Source organism: Lissotriton vulgaris, chromosome 10 (assembly GCF_964263255.1).
Source record: "Lissotriton vulgaris chromosome 10, aLisVul1.2, whole genome shotgun sequence".
NCBI lineage: Eukaryota > Metazoa > Chordata > Amphibia > Caudata > Salamandridae > Lissotriton > Lissotriton vulgaris.
The window spans coordinates 175,368,468-175,385,495 of NC_141698.1; the positions used below are offsets into that span (position 1 = coordinate 175,368,468).

General features: G+C 43.8%; 1 protein-coding gene across 2 annotated transcripts in view; it reads right to left on the reverse strand.

Moving 5' to 3' along the window:
• The window catches only part of LLGL1 (LLGL scribble cell polarity complex component 1), a 542,661-nt gene extending 529,751 nt beyond the window's left edge, over positions 1 to 12,910 (reverse strand). For both annotated transcript variants that reach the window (XM_086940821.1, XM_086940820.1), the window contains exon 1: positions 12,698 to 12,910. In XM_086940821.1, coding sequence (XP_086796947.1) covers positions 12,698 to 12,781 — 84 coding nt within the window. In that variant the 5' untranslated portion in view covers positions 12,782 to 12,910. The remainder of the gene's footprint in view (positions 1 to 12,697) is intronic.
• Between the last annotated feature and the right edge of the window lie 4,118 nt (positions 12,911 to 17,028).

The following is a 17,028-nucleotide window of genomic DNA, read 5'->3' on the forward strand; positions in this document are numbered from 1 at the left end:
GTAATACAGACTAACTAGCTCCCTTCGAGATATGCCCCTACACGCTTCTTCAGGATTAGACCATAATGGGGAGCAACCTAACCTGTCAAATTCCTGCCGGATATATTTCAGCCAGGAAGATTCCAGACGTTGGGAGCTTTTAACAGTTCTAAAAGCTCACGCCTATAACTGGCGAGTTCAGGGGTAACCCAAAGACGCCTCCAAAAAGTAAGAGGCTTGAGTCCCAGGTCTTCCTTGATTGATCTAAGTCCCAAGTCCATCCTAAGGGGGAGTAGGGGCGTACTGGGAGGCAGAGATACCAACTACCTAAGAAACCTATTTTCCGTAGTGAGGATTGCTTGATGGCAACTGTGGCCCCACAGTTCCCCCCCATAGGTCACAGCTCCCAGTGCCTGCATTTTATAAATTTCAAGTGGGGGAGAAATAGGTTTTGAGATAGTTTGTTTTAGGAGTTTGAGGATTCCCCCCTGTTTTTTGCGAGAGTTTTAATTGGGTTTTGGTCTGATGTTGTGCCCAAGTCATATTCTCATTAAGAGTTAGTCCCAAATATTCGAAAGTTTGCACTCTCTCCAAACGAACACCACTTATAGCAGGATTAGAGCGGGATGTTTTCAGTGGATTAAAAATCATGAATTTCATTTTGGAAGTGTTTATTTCTAATCCCCGGTCATAGCAAAATGAGACAAAAGCATCCAAGACTCGCTGAATACCCATTGGGGTCTTAGCCAACAACAGGGTATCATCCGCGAACATAATTGCGGAGATCCCTGTACCTGCGAGCCTTGGAGCATCTCTATTTGGGACCTTATGCTGGTGGGTAATCACTCCGTTGACAGAGTCAAAAAGGGGTTGGTGCCAAAACGCAACCCTGCCTTACCCCCATGCCAACGGAGAAGCTAGATGACAAATTGCCTTGTTTCCCAGACCTGACCCGTGCGAAATTCTGTGAATGAAGACGTATTAAAATATCTAAAAGGGGAGATGGAATACCTAAATCCCTCAATACACTCCAAAGCTTCCCCCGTGGGACCAAATCAAAGGCCGCACGGAGGTAAATGAAAACAGTGTAAAGCAAACCGCCCTGGACTTTGACCGTTTTACAGAAAAGCAGGTTTAACCTGAAAATCTGGTCGGTGGTGGATACATTCCTTCTAAAAGCTGATTTCTGAGTCTTCAACCCAGTCTAAAATGCGATCCAGAATCAGCCTAGTAAAGAGTTTCTGAGATACATCTATCAGGCTAATTGGCCTATAGTTGGCTGGGAGGAGAGGTGACCCCTTCTTGAAGATAGGGACCAACTCGGCCCCTCACCCCGAGAACTGCATTAAAAATTATTAGGAGATATGGGGCCCAGATCTCCGGTTCCTGTTTATAAAGGTCCCCCGGGACCTTATCCAGCCCTGGAGCTTTATCCGCTGGGAGCTTAGCTATAGCCGCTCGGGCCTCAGTTAGGGTGAACCTAAGCTCCTGTAAATCAGAATCAGGAGTTGTTACTACATCTGGCAAGGGAAGAATCGTACTAGGCAAGTCCTCCTTATACAATCCAGCAAAGTGTTTTTCCCATACCTCAACTGCAATATTAGGAGCTACTGCCTGCTCTGGCTCAAGTGAGCCAGTGCTCACAATTTGTCAGAACTTACGTGCGTCTTTAACCGCAAGAGCCGACATTAGATTTGCCCATCTCTCGCTCTCCCATTCGGTCTTAGCATGGGATATAAGGTTCCGATAAACTTGCCTCCTGGCTTTTACAAGGTCCCTATTATTATCCTGCTTAAGTGCTACTAGCAGCTCACTTTTCGCCTGTCTACAAGCCTTATTATACCAGGATGGTTTTCTTAGAGCCCCACCAGTACTTGAACCAAGAGGATTTAAAATTTCAGTGAGGGTAGTTTTTAGTACATTGTGAAGCTCTTGCATCTTTTCATGAGAATAGTTCGCTGAGTGATGTTCAATAAGGGCGGCTACATCCTCTAGTACTGGGATTACCTGAGTGTACAATTTAGCTAACCCGTTAGGGTTTTTGGCCAGCTTATCCCATCTTACCCTGCGTCTATTGCTTGACAGGGTAGACATTAGGTATGGCAATTTGCGATATTTCAGTGCCCTTGGCAGCACCCGGAATTTTAACATCTAAGAATAATGGGTTATGATCACTCTCCCCCTGTCTGTGACCCTAAAGTCTAATATTCTATTCCAAACCCTGCACTCCACAAAGATATAGTCAAGGTGTGCCCTCCTCCCCGCCTGATTAAAGGTGAAGGCAGGTGGATTATCAGACTTTGTGCTCCCCTTACATGCCCTAATCGAATGGATCATAGTCAGTGAGGTAATTTGTACAGCTAGAGGGGTCCATGCTTTTGCTAGAGGACGTGTAACTTCTGGAATTTTCCAAGCATCATCCTCCTCCTGATTTGCACCATCTAGCAGCCCGTCCAGTGGTTCAAATTGGAAGTTGAAATCACCACCCACCACAAACGTGGCACCCTCTGGGATGTTGGTTAAGAAAGAGGATAGTTCTTCAATGGTTTCAGACACAGATGCAACGCTCACCGGCCTTGAGTAAATGTTAACCAGGGCCAATCTGAAACCATTCAGCCACTCTAAAATTACACACTGGACGTCATCTGAGGCTGTATCAATAGTTTTGACTTTGCATCCCAAGTGAGTTGCTACCCAAATCGTTAGGCCCCCAGAAGGGCGACCTTTCCCCGCCCATTTTGCAGCAATTGAAAATGAAGCAAAACCTAAACGATATTGGTCCTCCCGTGCCCAAGTTTCCTGGAATAAGCAGATGTCGTTTGAGTCTATGTATGACCCCCAATCGGGGCAAGCCAGTTTATTACATAGACCCGCTATATTCCAGGAAAGAATTTTTAATACATGGGGATTGGGGGTAATATTAGGGGGATGTGAGGGGGGTTCTATAGTTGATGTACTTAACTGGTCATTAGGAGAGTGATGAGAGAGAGGATTTCTAGTATCAACTATGTCCGCCATTGTACCCAACTCCAGTGCGATGGGCACCAGGCCATCACTACCTCCAATACATTTAACACACGGCAGTCAATCTACCTGCTCAAGACAGCTATACCTATTAGGATGGATATAGTTACTCTGCATTGGCATATTGTGCCGTACTGGCCTATACCTTGTACCATCGATCGCAAATCCCACCCTTGTCCAACCATCATTCACCCTGGGGTACGGATTATAATTTCTTGGGGGGTAGAAGGACAATGGTAACAGTTGAATGATGGTGTTCCCGGGGTTGCCCAGCCAATTAGTTATGTGGGAAACAATCTGCGAGTCCCTAAAGGTTACCAAAATACAATCGCCCTTGATTTTCTTAGTTGTGTATCCCACCCAAGGAACCCGCCTAGCCATTAATATTTCACTTCTAATATGTGGTGGCAGGGGCCTGTGGATGTTTAACCAACTAATCACTTTATTTTTCAGGGAATCAAAAGGTTCCAATGCAGAGTTTGAAATCTCCGGCACTCCGGCCAAAATTACAGTATGTTCTGCCGCCTATGGATATTACATCACCGTCTATGCAAGACACCGGGAAAGAGATTGGACCCCAGTTCTGGAGATTTTGCAAATGTGTCTAACACAGGATTACTTATCGACTAGAAAAAGTGGGAATTACTCCATCTGACAAGAAAACCCTGGGAAACAGGTGCAGATATGAAGTTCAGGCTGGTGTGATAGCAGGCGTCGCAGTGAGCAAGGCCACAGCTTTACTGTACTCCGTTACAGGTTCGATCTAGATCAGCAGCAGAGCCTTATTCTGTGCTGGACCCAACTGTTCCAGAACAATCTGTTGAAAATCAAACAGATATGGATGGTTGTCCTGCACAGATTTACTTACCTTTTTCTAAATATCCCTATCCCGCCCCATGAAGAATACTTCACTCATCGTCGCAATAGGCTTGGAAAATAGCTGGGATAAGCAAAGACATAATAGTGCTACCATAAGAAAGACGTTTTTCACACAGGGACCTGGAGTGATATTACCTTGCAGCCTAAGCACTGTATGCCTTGACCTCAGATAGCATTTGTAAAGCCTTAAATTCTGCTAATGGTCAAGGTATGTAGTCATGAAGGACTTCAGTGTGCATCACCTTGCAGTAGAAGAACAAATCTGATGTGCTGTGAGGTATGTAATCTTTAAAAGCTTTAACACTAATAAAAAGTATAATTAAAACACCTCTCACTGCCCTATAGTCAAAGAAAGGCAACCGATCAACCAGATTCAGTGCGATGATCCTTACATAAATATCACTAATTGGAAGTCAGAGTAGCCATTAAGGCCTTTCTAATCCCACCGACTGTTTTCCTGCCTGGTTTGAGGGATGCGGACTCCCAAGCAGTGCAAATACCACATAATGTAGAGTGTTGATAGAGAGGACAGAAGAAAAAGAAAAAACGCTACTGCGGAGGGAAACGGTGCAGTTTATAGTTACAGCAAGGTGCATCTGAAGCACTGCTGTACAGAAGGTGGGGTCGCAGAGAGTGAGGTATGTTCAGAGTTCCAAGGCGGGATAGGTCTATGGAGCACTTTGCCACCGATTGGAGTTCGCTGATAACTATTTAGGGAGTTTCCTCAGCTAGACAGAACTTCGGGCTGCTATCACCCCCTTGACTTAACAGGGATTACATCTTAAATTCCCTGGAATGGGGAATAACATTCTAGTTCCAGATTTATTGGGTTGTTTTGCACAGGTTTTCCCAGAGTCTGGAAGTTTAACGCTTATACCTATCACCTGTTCTGAGTAGTTGATAAACATGTGCGGTGGCCTGTTAATGTTGGTCAGATCTGAAACTCACATAGAAGAAAGAGGTGTCAATGTGCAGGGTATTCAAAAACAGGGAAACTTTCTACAAGAGGGGTTTCGAGTAAATCAGAAAACGAAATCAGGGGCTTTTTCTTGATATCTTTTATAGAGGGCTGGCAGGTCGAAATCAGGGCTCTTTGCAGAGCTTACAAGTCCTGCAATATGATTACAACTGGGAGACCTCTTGTACCTTGTATGCGAATCCAGAGAGTCTGCCATGTCAAGTCGTGTGATCGGAATTAGGTCAAATTCTAACAATAATTATTGGAATGGAAGGATCCATGTGTGAAAGAGGTGGAGTTTTCCCACTTTGCAACAAGGTGTTGGGAATCATTTGTTTTATTGTAGTGCTTTGTTCTTCTCTGTGGACTTACATGTTGCGCCTCACGTCCCTGGCAGACTGACAGCAGCCGGGAGTGACGTCACTAATCTAAACCATAACATGCCTGGGGCGGCTGATGCCAAGTCAATGAGCTAGCTCTCTGATGTGGGGGCCTGAGCAGAACAAAAAACAACACTTCTAATAAAGTAAATAAATAAATAAAACGCAGGTGTTCAGGGACGAACCAAATAAGTATACAGAATGTTGTTTTTACTGAGATTTGGAGACATACATAACACTAGCTATAATGCTCAAACGCAATTGAAACAAAGATACAATTCCGATGAACAAAGTTACAAAACGTCCCTTCGTGTAGTGTTTATGTGGATATATCAAAAATGGGTGCACTAGGAACCCCATAAAAAACGTGTCAAATAGGCAACGAGGTCAGGGCTGTGCGATAGGAATTAGAGAGAAGTCTTAGATTCACTAATATGGGACGATTACCTCGACAACTCATTTCCTGGCCAACAGGCTTATAACACGTGTTCTGGATTTACCCCTAAAAATAGTCTTAAAGACCTGAACATTCTCATCCAACTACTTAAGAGCGATATTTATGGACCCTGCGACGCTTGCACGCGAGGCCCATGGCAGTATCCAGGAGATCAATATAAAGATCGATAGAACCAGAGTCCTATGTGACCAGCAGGGCTGTTCGTGTCCACTAAAGGGGAAAAAATGATAAAGTCATTACAAGCGGAGGTCAAAAGCTGATGTGTAAAATGAATAGGGAGCCATACATCTGGGAGATAGGGCGGAGTAAGACATTTTCTAGGGGGGGGGGGGGGGGGTGATTACCAACGTCGGACAAGCTTGTTCCAACAGTAGCCAATCAATGCCAGAATTCTAGGTTTTCTGTACAAGATAAATGTCCATATAATTAATCTACAGGGGTAATAATTATATACAATGCAGCTAGCCTGAAAGTGTGCTATTAATCAGCACCTTGTGTGCCACTTAGACTAATTCATTCAATTCAGGAAAAATCCACCCTGTGTTCTTAGCAAGACACTAACCCAAAGACAATTCCAGGAAACTGACAAAGACTAACACTTAGCTTACAAGGGAGAAAAAAAACCACTAGTGAGCTTCCTGACTGGCTTCACCAGGAAGGAGAGCATGCACAGAAGAAACTACTTAATTCTACTACATCTCAGACCCAGGGATGAAGCAAACAATGCGCTCTACAGACCGGAAAGTATAGCGCTGTGAATAGGGTGGGAAAGAACATCACAACACAGTTACACAGAAAGAGCCACAACTCCAGACATCCAACAGCAAAATCAGCGGCCCCTGTGCCTTTTCTAGGGTATTTGAGGCAAATACTGTGGGAATCATTGTAAGTCTTCACCTTCTTCCAAACTCGCCTGCTGAGCCATCTTCCACTATTTTACTCAAAGCCTGGGAAGTACCTCCAAAACACCACTTAATTTGTAAAATAAACACACAAACAGAAACAAAAAGGTACAGCAAACCACATTTTTTGGGGTAGCTTGCTACCAACACTGCCAGGGCTGCCGTGGATGACCAGTCTTAGTCCACCTCATGCATCTATCTTCCACCAACCTACACTCCCTGTTTCTTATTCTCAGTCTTGTAGTTTTTTTCATTCCTGCTTCCTCTCTGTCAGTCCTCCTAAGTACCATGCACGAGGGGTTAGGCTAACAAATTTAAGTGTGAAGTCCCCATCACCGCACTAATAAGCATTAGTCACTTATTAAAGCGCCGCACAACGATGCATGCTGTACGAGGCGCTGCAAAGCGAGCGTGCTGGCAATGCGAGTGTGCTCGCTGGGCTGCCTGAAAGCCTGTTGTCAGTGTCTAGAATACACAGTTGCCTCTTTATCGACATGGACAAGCTACATAGTGACAACTTCTCAAGTTATTGGAACAGAGCTGCTCACGATTCAATGAAGCTGCGCCTAGACACATCTGCCAGCGTGTGGTTAACAAACCCACTTAATCCACAGGAGAACACAGCAGTACACTCATGTGAATGTAGGGGGTCGTGGCACCATGCCGGTTGTCATCCGGCAGGGCACCACCCCACTATGATCATGTAGAGTGTTTTCTGTCCCTCAAGCAGCAGCTTTCATTTAAAATGTCACTCCCATCACTAGAGTGGCCCCAGCTTGGTACACAAGTGACCCCCCTCAGTGCAGCTCTGTGGAGGTCAGTGCGTGTGGATGGCACAAGTGACCTCTGACCCCAGGGGCCCTAGGCAGATGTGGTCGGGCTGGTTGATAAACAACGCCTACCCTCCAAGGGGGTTGGGGGGCAGGGGCCACATGCATTTGTACCGAGTGAAGAGAGCCGTGATTCTGCCTTTAGAAGACATGGCTGACCAGGGTGTGACTGATGGTGACAGGTCAATGGACAGTACAGCACTGTCCAAGACTCCCGTCCACTGAGTCAAGCGAGACTGACTGAGCCGCAGAGTGGACAGGCTGCCAGTAAGTCCAGCAGCCTGAGCAGCAAGGAGCTAGTTAATCGAGCAGATCAGTTCACCGCTGGTAAAGGCCACTACGGTCGTGCTTCAACATTTACCAGCAGCTGGTAAGTGGCTACTAGTCCAGAAAGGTCAAGCACTGGCTAGAGAGTGAGATTGACGTCTTTTTGGAGACTAATGTGCTGGATACCTGTAGGAGTTTGTATTTAATAAACTGTCTTTTACATGGGCTTAGCTTCCATTGGTGTAGTGGCACCGAGGCCCAGAGGCGCTCCATAACTGAAACCTGTTTATTGCTGCATTTCATAATACAAACCGCAGCCAGCTGGCCCATTACCTTCCTTGCACTGTGGTCACTGACCCACTGGCTACGCTACATGTTTTGGGGTCCCTCCTCAAACCTCTTGGATATTCAAAGATATTGGATTAGAGGCCTCACTCACTTATCGTGACATGCTTTATCAGCGGCTAGCTACACCCTGGTAGGATTATACCTCCAGGGCAGACTCAATCAAAGATAGGATGGGTGTTCTTAAATTATTGAAAATGATTGTTCAATTACACCTCCCCTATTCTTTTCGAATATAGGTTTAACTGAACAATCATTTTCTATAAAACAAAAACCTAACAAACTTTTTATCCATACCCTAGGTACCCTATGAATAAAAAACCCTTTGGGTATACCTGTAGGTATTTTTAACTATATATCTTTCTTCTGGATCCCTGCTTATCCAGTTTGATTTAATTTAAGAACTCCCATTCTATCTTTGGTTGAATCCGCCCTGGTGGTACCATTTACAATTGTGAATTATACAGTGGGACCAATCACTGAAGTGGCATTGAATCACTTGGCAAAGGAGATCACTCAACATTTGTTTATTTAAAAGGAGGAAAACACCGTGTTACTAGAATTAAATATTCTGTTAGGGTAACACACACACACTTTTTTTCTTTTAACAGCAACTACAAAAACATAACTTCTTCCATCCACTTCAAGTTCTGGGGAGCTGCAAGAATGCAAAAGTGCCAGAACATGATAATATTTCTACAGTCAGAGTGAGCATCAAGAGGAATACGCTGGATCACTATACTTTCCCTAGGAGGCCTTGAATCAGTCACAGTAAATCTGAATAGCTAGCTCTGGATGATCGAGAAATGCATAGGACTATAGACACTCCCAGATGGTTAGGCAGAGGGTCTTCAGAGAGCAAATGCCATACGCTCATCAGTGCACAGCTGCCACATGCAGCGATTTGGGGTAACTGACCGATTGTCGGGATCATCTATTTTAGTTGTGTCTTCAGCAATGAAGTCCCTTCAATGTCTATATCAGGTTTGTGTCGCAGTTTTGTATAGCAACTTAAAAGAGCTCAAATCCATGGTGCTTCCTGCTAGGTTAGTGTTTCATATAGAAACAGGATTGGCAAATGTCTATTAGTCAGACATGATAAATATAGAATGTATTTATTTTCAGACAGGCACCCGAGTGTGCATTGCGTCATGTGCTACTTTAAAGAGAGCACTGTTTGGTATACAATGAGACACTGGTTTCTTGATGGTCCCACCCTACTAGGATCCAGTAGGCCATATACAGGCTGGAAAGGACTCAATTTAAACCTAGAATCAACAGAGAAAGCCAGTGAGGTGCTAAACCGGTTGACTTCATTTTGCACTCACAGCCTGTCCTGATTATTTCTTTGAGAAGTGCAAGTAACTTATGTTACAACAGCGGGAATGCCCCTTTTTAAATGCCCCTTTTTAAATGCCGTTGTCAACTCAACCTAATGACAGATCTTAAAGATGATCAGATGCTTCTCTTAATATTGGATGAAGAATGGCAGGGTCTTAGAGGGGGGTACTCAGTTTTTCAGGGGTGCCTAGAATTAATATTGCTTCAACTTTCCTGCCATTCATCACATTTTCAGTGTTGGGAACAACTCCGGCTAAAACGTTTAACCTCATTCAGGGAGGAATAAGATTAAAAAACGGTGATGCTTGCATGATTACTTGCAAAAGTGGGAGTGTATTCAGTGTTACCAGCATTTACTTGTAAATTAATTTGGACTTGTGATTCTGGTCACATGTAGGGTTTGAGAAGTGGCAGGCATTGATAGGAACAATACAGTAAACAACACCATTTACTGCACTTGATGAGTCAGCCAAAAACTTCAACTTGTTGGATGAAAATATGAAGGACTTGTTTACTCTATTGGGTTGTTTCCAAGATTACAATCCAAGTTCTCTGCCAAATTTCTGATATTTAAACTAAACTCTACGATGTATTATATTGTAGTAGTCCCACTGCATCTGTGTTGCTGGATGCTTGCTTGAATCTATGGCTAGGGGAAGGTCTACCCTTAAGTTTGACAGGGTTAGTTTACGTAGATTCTCAAAAGGTCTGGAAACGGAGAGGCAGTTATGTAAAAAGACCTAATTTTGGAAGATTTTGTTCATACATGGGATTGGGAAGCCGAACTCTGGAGCACATAATCAGTGCCATAACTGAGATCTGCAGCGTTAATGGTCTATTCAACACATGATCAAACAATATGTATTCTCAATTAAACGTATAAAAATAGAGCTGTAATTGTAATTTGTAACTGTGTTTTGTATCGCACCAACTCACCTACAGGTCTCAAAGCGCTACTGAACAAGTACAGCAACAAAGAAGGAAAAGAATATAGAGGTGTCTGATCTGGTAGCCGACTATTGAGATGGGAATGCGTCTTTGAAAAGTAAGGTTTTCAGGGACTTCCTAAAAAGGAGGAGATTAGGTTCTCTGCGAAGCGCCTCCGGTAGCTTATTCCAGATGGTCGGAGCCTGAACTGAAAAAGATCTGCCTCCTCCAGCTGCAAGTAAGGTACTAGACAGCCGAGGCTACTGACATTTAAACCAGAAAACAGACTTTTTCCAGTGACATTTAACAGATAATACTTACGGCATAATAATGTATTTGATTTTTTGATAACTCCATTGTTGCTTGGATCTGCTCTACCACCACAAACAGCACATGCACCAGCCAATCACTGACTGGACCATCTTTTACAAACATACCCAACAGCGACTTGGTTGGGAAAACCTGCTCATTTGAAAGACATGCATGCAAACAGAACTTCCCACAAATTTCAAAGCACTATTACATACTTTTGGTGCCTGTCACAAAATCATCAAGCCAACCCTTGTTCTTGAAGGCGCACAAGACTCACTTCATACACTGCACTTCTTCGTTAAATAAAAAAGCAAAGGCAACAAAATACCCAAATCAAAGTTACTGCTTTCAAACGACGGGGTTGTGTTGTACTTTTTATGAAATGTAGTAAATTAATTGCGATTGAATCTTTTCTGGTACAGTGCTAGTTTTGATAATTTTGCACTAAGACAATTCTATTTAGGACCAAATATCTATAGATTGAAAAGCAAGCCTTGTGGAGCATTGAAAGAAGCAAACCCGCTAAGCAAATAGGCTCTTTAGAGCAGCCTCAAACAAAAAAACAAAAGTACAGAAACAAAGCAAGCCTTTTAAATCAACTGGGCGACAAATATTTCTGAGCAACCAAGAACAGGACAAGCCACCTTGCGTAGCCAAAAAGAACACAAGCAAGCATAACAGAGGAGCCGAACAAAGACCAAAGACTTCTAGACACCTGAAAAGAAATGGACTACAACAGTCAGAAGACAAAGCAAGTTGGTTAGATCAGACGACATGAAATGTAAATTTACAGATATAAACTCTAATCTTCTAAAGAAGAAAGTAAGCGTTCAGAATAGCAATGCAGCACGCATACGCGATTCCAAAACAGAATTCGTTCTCACGGGGCTCCCATTCGCCTTTTCTGTAGCCAAATACCAAGTACCCTCAGAGCAGCAATCATAGTCTTAGAGAAAAATCAAAACAGTAACATTTATTCCCAACACAGCAGAATGGAGCAGGGCAGGGGGGGTTGGGCCAGTTCCACGGAGGGGGTGGGAGCGTTCCACGCAGAGGTTCCCATCATGTTGAGATCGAAACCCTGGAGGCAGAGGATTTATAAATTTTGTGGATGATGGGGCGACGAGGAAATCTGAGTTAATTAAGAACTATTGTGTTAAGAGTTAGACCCCTAAAAATAGAAAAGAAATATCAAACTACACATGCATCCTCCCATTTCATCAACAATTGTGGAAGATTTGGAAATAAAAAGTAAAACAAAATGTAATTAAAAATTGACAAGCGCATCTTTTCATTCAACTGCACTTGGGCTGCACTGCTGATTCCCTCCAACGACACTGGATAAACTTTCGACCATCCTCATTGTAAGCCCTTCCGTAGACTGAATGTTTGCAGAAAAACAATAGACAGCTTTCATCTTTCACAGCAACTAACCACAAAACATTTTCTTACTGAAGCAGCAGGAGGGCTGCATTCAGTGTAGGGGGGGGGGGCACTCACTGTGGTTGGGGTGTGTTTTCCGTGCATGTTTTGCAGGCTCCCTGCGACGTGCATACAATCATTTATGAGCGGAGGGAAAACTGCAACTGAGGGTCGAGTAACCCTGTGCAAGACCCTGCTAGGAGCCAGCTGGTGAAAACAGAACTAGGGTGGGCTGTTGATAACAATGATCAGAATCAAAGAGTTTGTAAGGGGAGCAAACGAACGGACAGCAAAGAGGGGAAAGACGGAGAGGTGGTGTTGTGATTAAGTGACCAGCTAGAACTTAGGGAAAGAGGGGCTATTAACAGCATCGAGAACATGGCAGGAGTGTAGTGCTGAGAAGCCAGGGGAGCCGGGCGGTGAACAGCAGCAAATAAAGTTGTGCGAGTAGTCGTGGGGCAGAGACCCGAAAGCAGAAAGAACTTGGTAGGGAGTGAAGTAACGGTGGACATAATTGGGGTTGGGATCTGCGATGACCAGAGAGGGAGTACTGCACTGCCGAGCAGAGACAGCTACAAAGACCCATACACGTTGTTCTCCCACAGCATCCCACCCCAAAACCCTTCCTCCTCGTTTTGCGCCCCACGTCACCTTCATGTCTCGTTTACACTCACCTTATTGAATGCAAACAGCTCCTGCTTAAGTCTTTCCCGCTGCGGGTCCTGTCCCCCTTGCCGCCTGAACCTGAATTTCATCATCTCGACAAACGGATCCAACAGCTGTACGAGCGCACAAACCAAGCCCCAGAGCCGGCCCTAGTGCCGCATCCCCGGCGCACACAATAAGCTCCAGGCAGCAGCGTACTCAGCCCGCAACCGCGGCTCGCGAGCAACTTGATCCACAAACGCAGCTGAGTGACAGACCACTCAACCAATCACATGAGTCGGCGGGGCCTAGAGGGAGACAATGACAAACATGAGCACACACACTGTACGAAACATCTAAAAGGCTAGACCGAGACACTAGAAAAATAACGTCATGGCGGTGGCCATCTTACCGTTCGGAATCCTCTCACAGAAATAATTGCCCAATGGGGAATATGGTGGGCGTGGCTTCAAGACTTTAACAGCTAGAGTGTTAACTGTTGGATCCACAAAGTGCTAGTCCTGACCGCCATTCTTCTCGACAAAACAGAAATTGAAATACTTCATTTACCCACGCTACATGCTGAGTTTGTTGCAAGAATTGGCACTTCTCTGTGCTACTACTACCAGTACAGTTGAGACGTGGATTCTAAAACAGCATTTTTTTTCTTACATAGTTTTGTCATAAAACTTTGCATTTTAGTCCGTGTAAATATAAACAGTGGCATTGACGACAGTTTTTTTCTGTCTTTTAAATGTAACAGTCACAGGTGGTCACATTTTCATAGAGGCATAAGTCTGTTACAAAGAACACAGAAAGGAAAAAAAGTGGATTTATTATTCAATTAAATAATATGTACATTGTTCCCAAGTTTTGAGTTTGCTTATGCATGACATTTACATGTTTGCAGTAAGCTAATAAAATATTTTACTGACCTTATGTGTGACATATGACACTTTATAGCAAACTCAATCACTGATATCCAACATAATGATGCAACCCATCTACAACCACCATGAATCATATACACTTTGATCACTTCCAGCACCATGATTCAAAATGCAAGCACCTCTTCAGTTACTTCTTCCAGCATAAGCTCCCTTAAAATCCTCTAGTTAAAGTGACACTTTCCAGGTTCTAACCATGCATCAACTTCTTCCAGTTCCCATTCATACACTGGCTTCTTACTACCTTGCCAGAAAGCACATGTGAATCAACCCTATCTCCTGAAGGCAACTGCAATTTTTGGTGCTACTTGCTGCAGCTTTCTAAACAAGGAGGAGTTCTTATTTTGAAGCACTGATCAACCAATGTGCATTGCTGTTTTGGAGGCTACCAATAGTAATACAAAAGGCTACTTTGTAGATGTCACTGAAAAGAGAGCAGAATGTGTCTGCATCCTCCTTCATTAGATCCATACACACGTATCTCAAGTTGTTTTATATGATGAAATAGTTTGTTAAGCAGTTTATACTGTGCAGTTGTCTCTTGGTAATTGTAGCTGAGTATAAATTAAAAAATAGGACTGTTTAAACTACATGATCTTGATAAGTATATTTGTTTTTCGATGTTACGTAATTCGGGTGCAAAGAGACTCAATTCACTAATGTTCTCCAACAGTTACTTTACTTTCCTTGCTTTATTGTTTTAAAAAATATATATGAGGTAAGGTAGTCAACTAATTCAATGTCACAGGAATCGTTCTTAAATGAAACACTTCGATTGGAATCGCTGTCTCCTGATTACATTAAATGAGGTGCCACCCTACACATATGCCTATTGTTGAAAGAAGCATGTAAACTTTGCTGACAACCACTGGGAAGTTTGTACAGCAGGCTCATGCTTTGAGGGTCAAATTCCTGGCAGCACATGGGAAAGGCAATGACCCACTTTGAAAGTTAGGTCATCCAGCCAGAAACTCTGCTTTTCCATTTTCATACCTCACTCATACATACTATGTGACAGAGATGACAGTTTTTATAAGGGCTTCTTCATACTTACCGAACCCCACAACAGTGAATCCCGGAGCAGCTGCTAACTTGTTCAAGCATCGGGTTCAATCAATCAAGGAATCAAGAAGGCAAAAAAGGAGTATTTTACACGTAGAATCACTGAGAATAAAAATTCCTCAAAGGAACTTTTTAAAATTGTCGGGGAATTATGTAACCCAACAAATCTTTCAGTAAAACTTACTCCATCACAAGAGAACTGCAATAAACTAAATGATTTTTTCTGTGAGAAAATTGATATCATTTATGCCTCTTTTCCTAATGTAGGCCAGAAACTATTGAGCGCAGTATGCCAACCACAACTCAAGTTACCTGTTCAAGTTTTGGCCCTTTTTCAGAAGCCGAGGTAGGCAGAGTCATGCTCGAAGTTAAGTCAGGATCCTCACTAGATCCATGTCCGCACCACATTTTTTCTCAGCTAACCCCTGTAATTTGCCCTGCCGTAACGAAAGCACTCAATCTTTCCTTATGCTCTGCTAAATTTCCAAGATCTTGGAAGCAGGCCCTAGTCACCCCACTAGTAAAAAAAGCAGGATTAGATGTAAACAACCCTGCCAACTATCGACCTATATCCCAGTTACCTTACCTCTCAAAAGTGTTGTAGAAACTGGTCAATAGACGGCTATCCACTTATTTGGAAGCCAATGAACTGTTGGATGTCTCTCAGACAGGTTTCAGGGCGAACAACAGTACTGAAACAACACTTTTGGCGGTGACGGATAATATCAGGGCCCAGGTGGATCAGGGTAAGACAGTCGTCCTGATACTCTTGGATTTATCGGCGGCTTTTGATACCGTACCACACGACCTACTACTGAAAGCCCTGGAAGGGAAAGGTATTCGAGACAAGGCATTGGGATGGCTACAATCCTTTTTGGCGGATCGAACACAATCAGTGTGTCTGGGTGATTTCATTTCTCCCCCGCGAAACATTAAATATGGGGTTCCTCAGGGGGCTTCATTAAGCCCAACCCTGTTTAATGTATTTGTTTCCTCATTGGCAGCCATTGGAAGAAAGTGGGGTGTTGAAATGTGTTCTTATGCTGACGACACCCAGCTGATGGTCACCATTGATGAGAAAGATGATCCTAAAACTCGACTACTAAAATGCCTGACTGAGCTGGCCAATTGGATGCAAGAGCACTGTCTGAGATTAAATGCAGACAAGTCAGAAATCCTCCTGTTTGGCAAAAATCCCCAGCTCTGGGACAACAGCTGGTGGCCAAGTAACCTGGGCTTGCCCCCAAATCCTACTATAAAAGCGAAAAACTTGGGTGTGGTATTGGACAGTGCTCTGTCCATGAAATCACATGTCTCCACTGTCTGTGGCAGAGGCTTTGCATTATTGAAAATGCTCAGACGAGTCTTCCCCTGGATTCCGACTGAGTGTAGGAAGACCCTGGTCCAGTCGCTGCTGATGAGCAGACTGGACTACGGCAACTCTCTGTTTGTTGGAATGGCAGACTATCTTTTCTCTAAACTGCAGATAGTGCAAAATGCCGCGGCAAAGGCTGTATGCAATAAGAAGAGATATGATTCGGCCAAAAGTTGCATGCAAGAACTACATTGGCTCCCAATGCGACAAAGAGCCAACTTCAAATTACTGTGTATCACACACAAGGTACTTTACAATACAGGCCCTACCATTCTACACAATAAAGTCAAATTCCATAGACCATCGAGGAACCTTCGATCCAGAACTTCAGGAAGAGCAAACACTACCCACGTGAAGACTGTCAGGATGGGAGAGCGGGCTTTCTCTCACCTAGCTGCAACCAAGTGGAATGAACTACCTCCCAATCTCAGACTGACAGAATGTCTCTTATCATTTAGGAAACAATTAAAGACACTACTCTTCCCTAAACCAGAATAATCAGTAATCAATGCGGTTACCGTACCCCTCAGCACCAAACCTCAGCGCCGTGATATCCTACCTAGGATGATTGTTAGCGCTTTATAAATAAATTAAATACAAATACAAATACAAATACAAAATACAAATACAAATCAATCAGGGAATTGTAAGCGCGCTACTCACCCATGAGGGTCTCAAGGCGCTGAGGTGGGGGGGGGGAAGGGGGTGTCTGCATATCTGTTTAGCTGAAGAGCCAGGTCTTGAGGGTCTTCCTGAAGGTGTTCAGGGAGGGGGCGCGTCTGATGTCTGCTGGTAGCTCGTTCCAGGTCTTGGCTTCAATGTGAGAGAAGGATCTTCCGCCTGCTCTGGCTCTGTGGATGCACTGGGTTTCGGCCAGTGTGAGGTTGGAAGATTGTAAGTTTCTTTTGGGTATGTAGAAGTTGATTCTGTCGTTGAGGTATTTGGGACCGTTGTTGTGTAGGCATTTGTAGGCGTG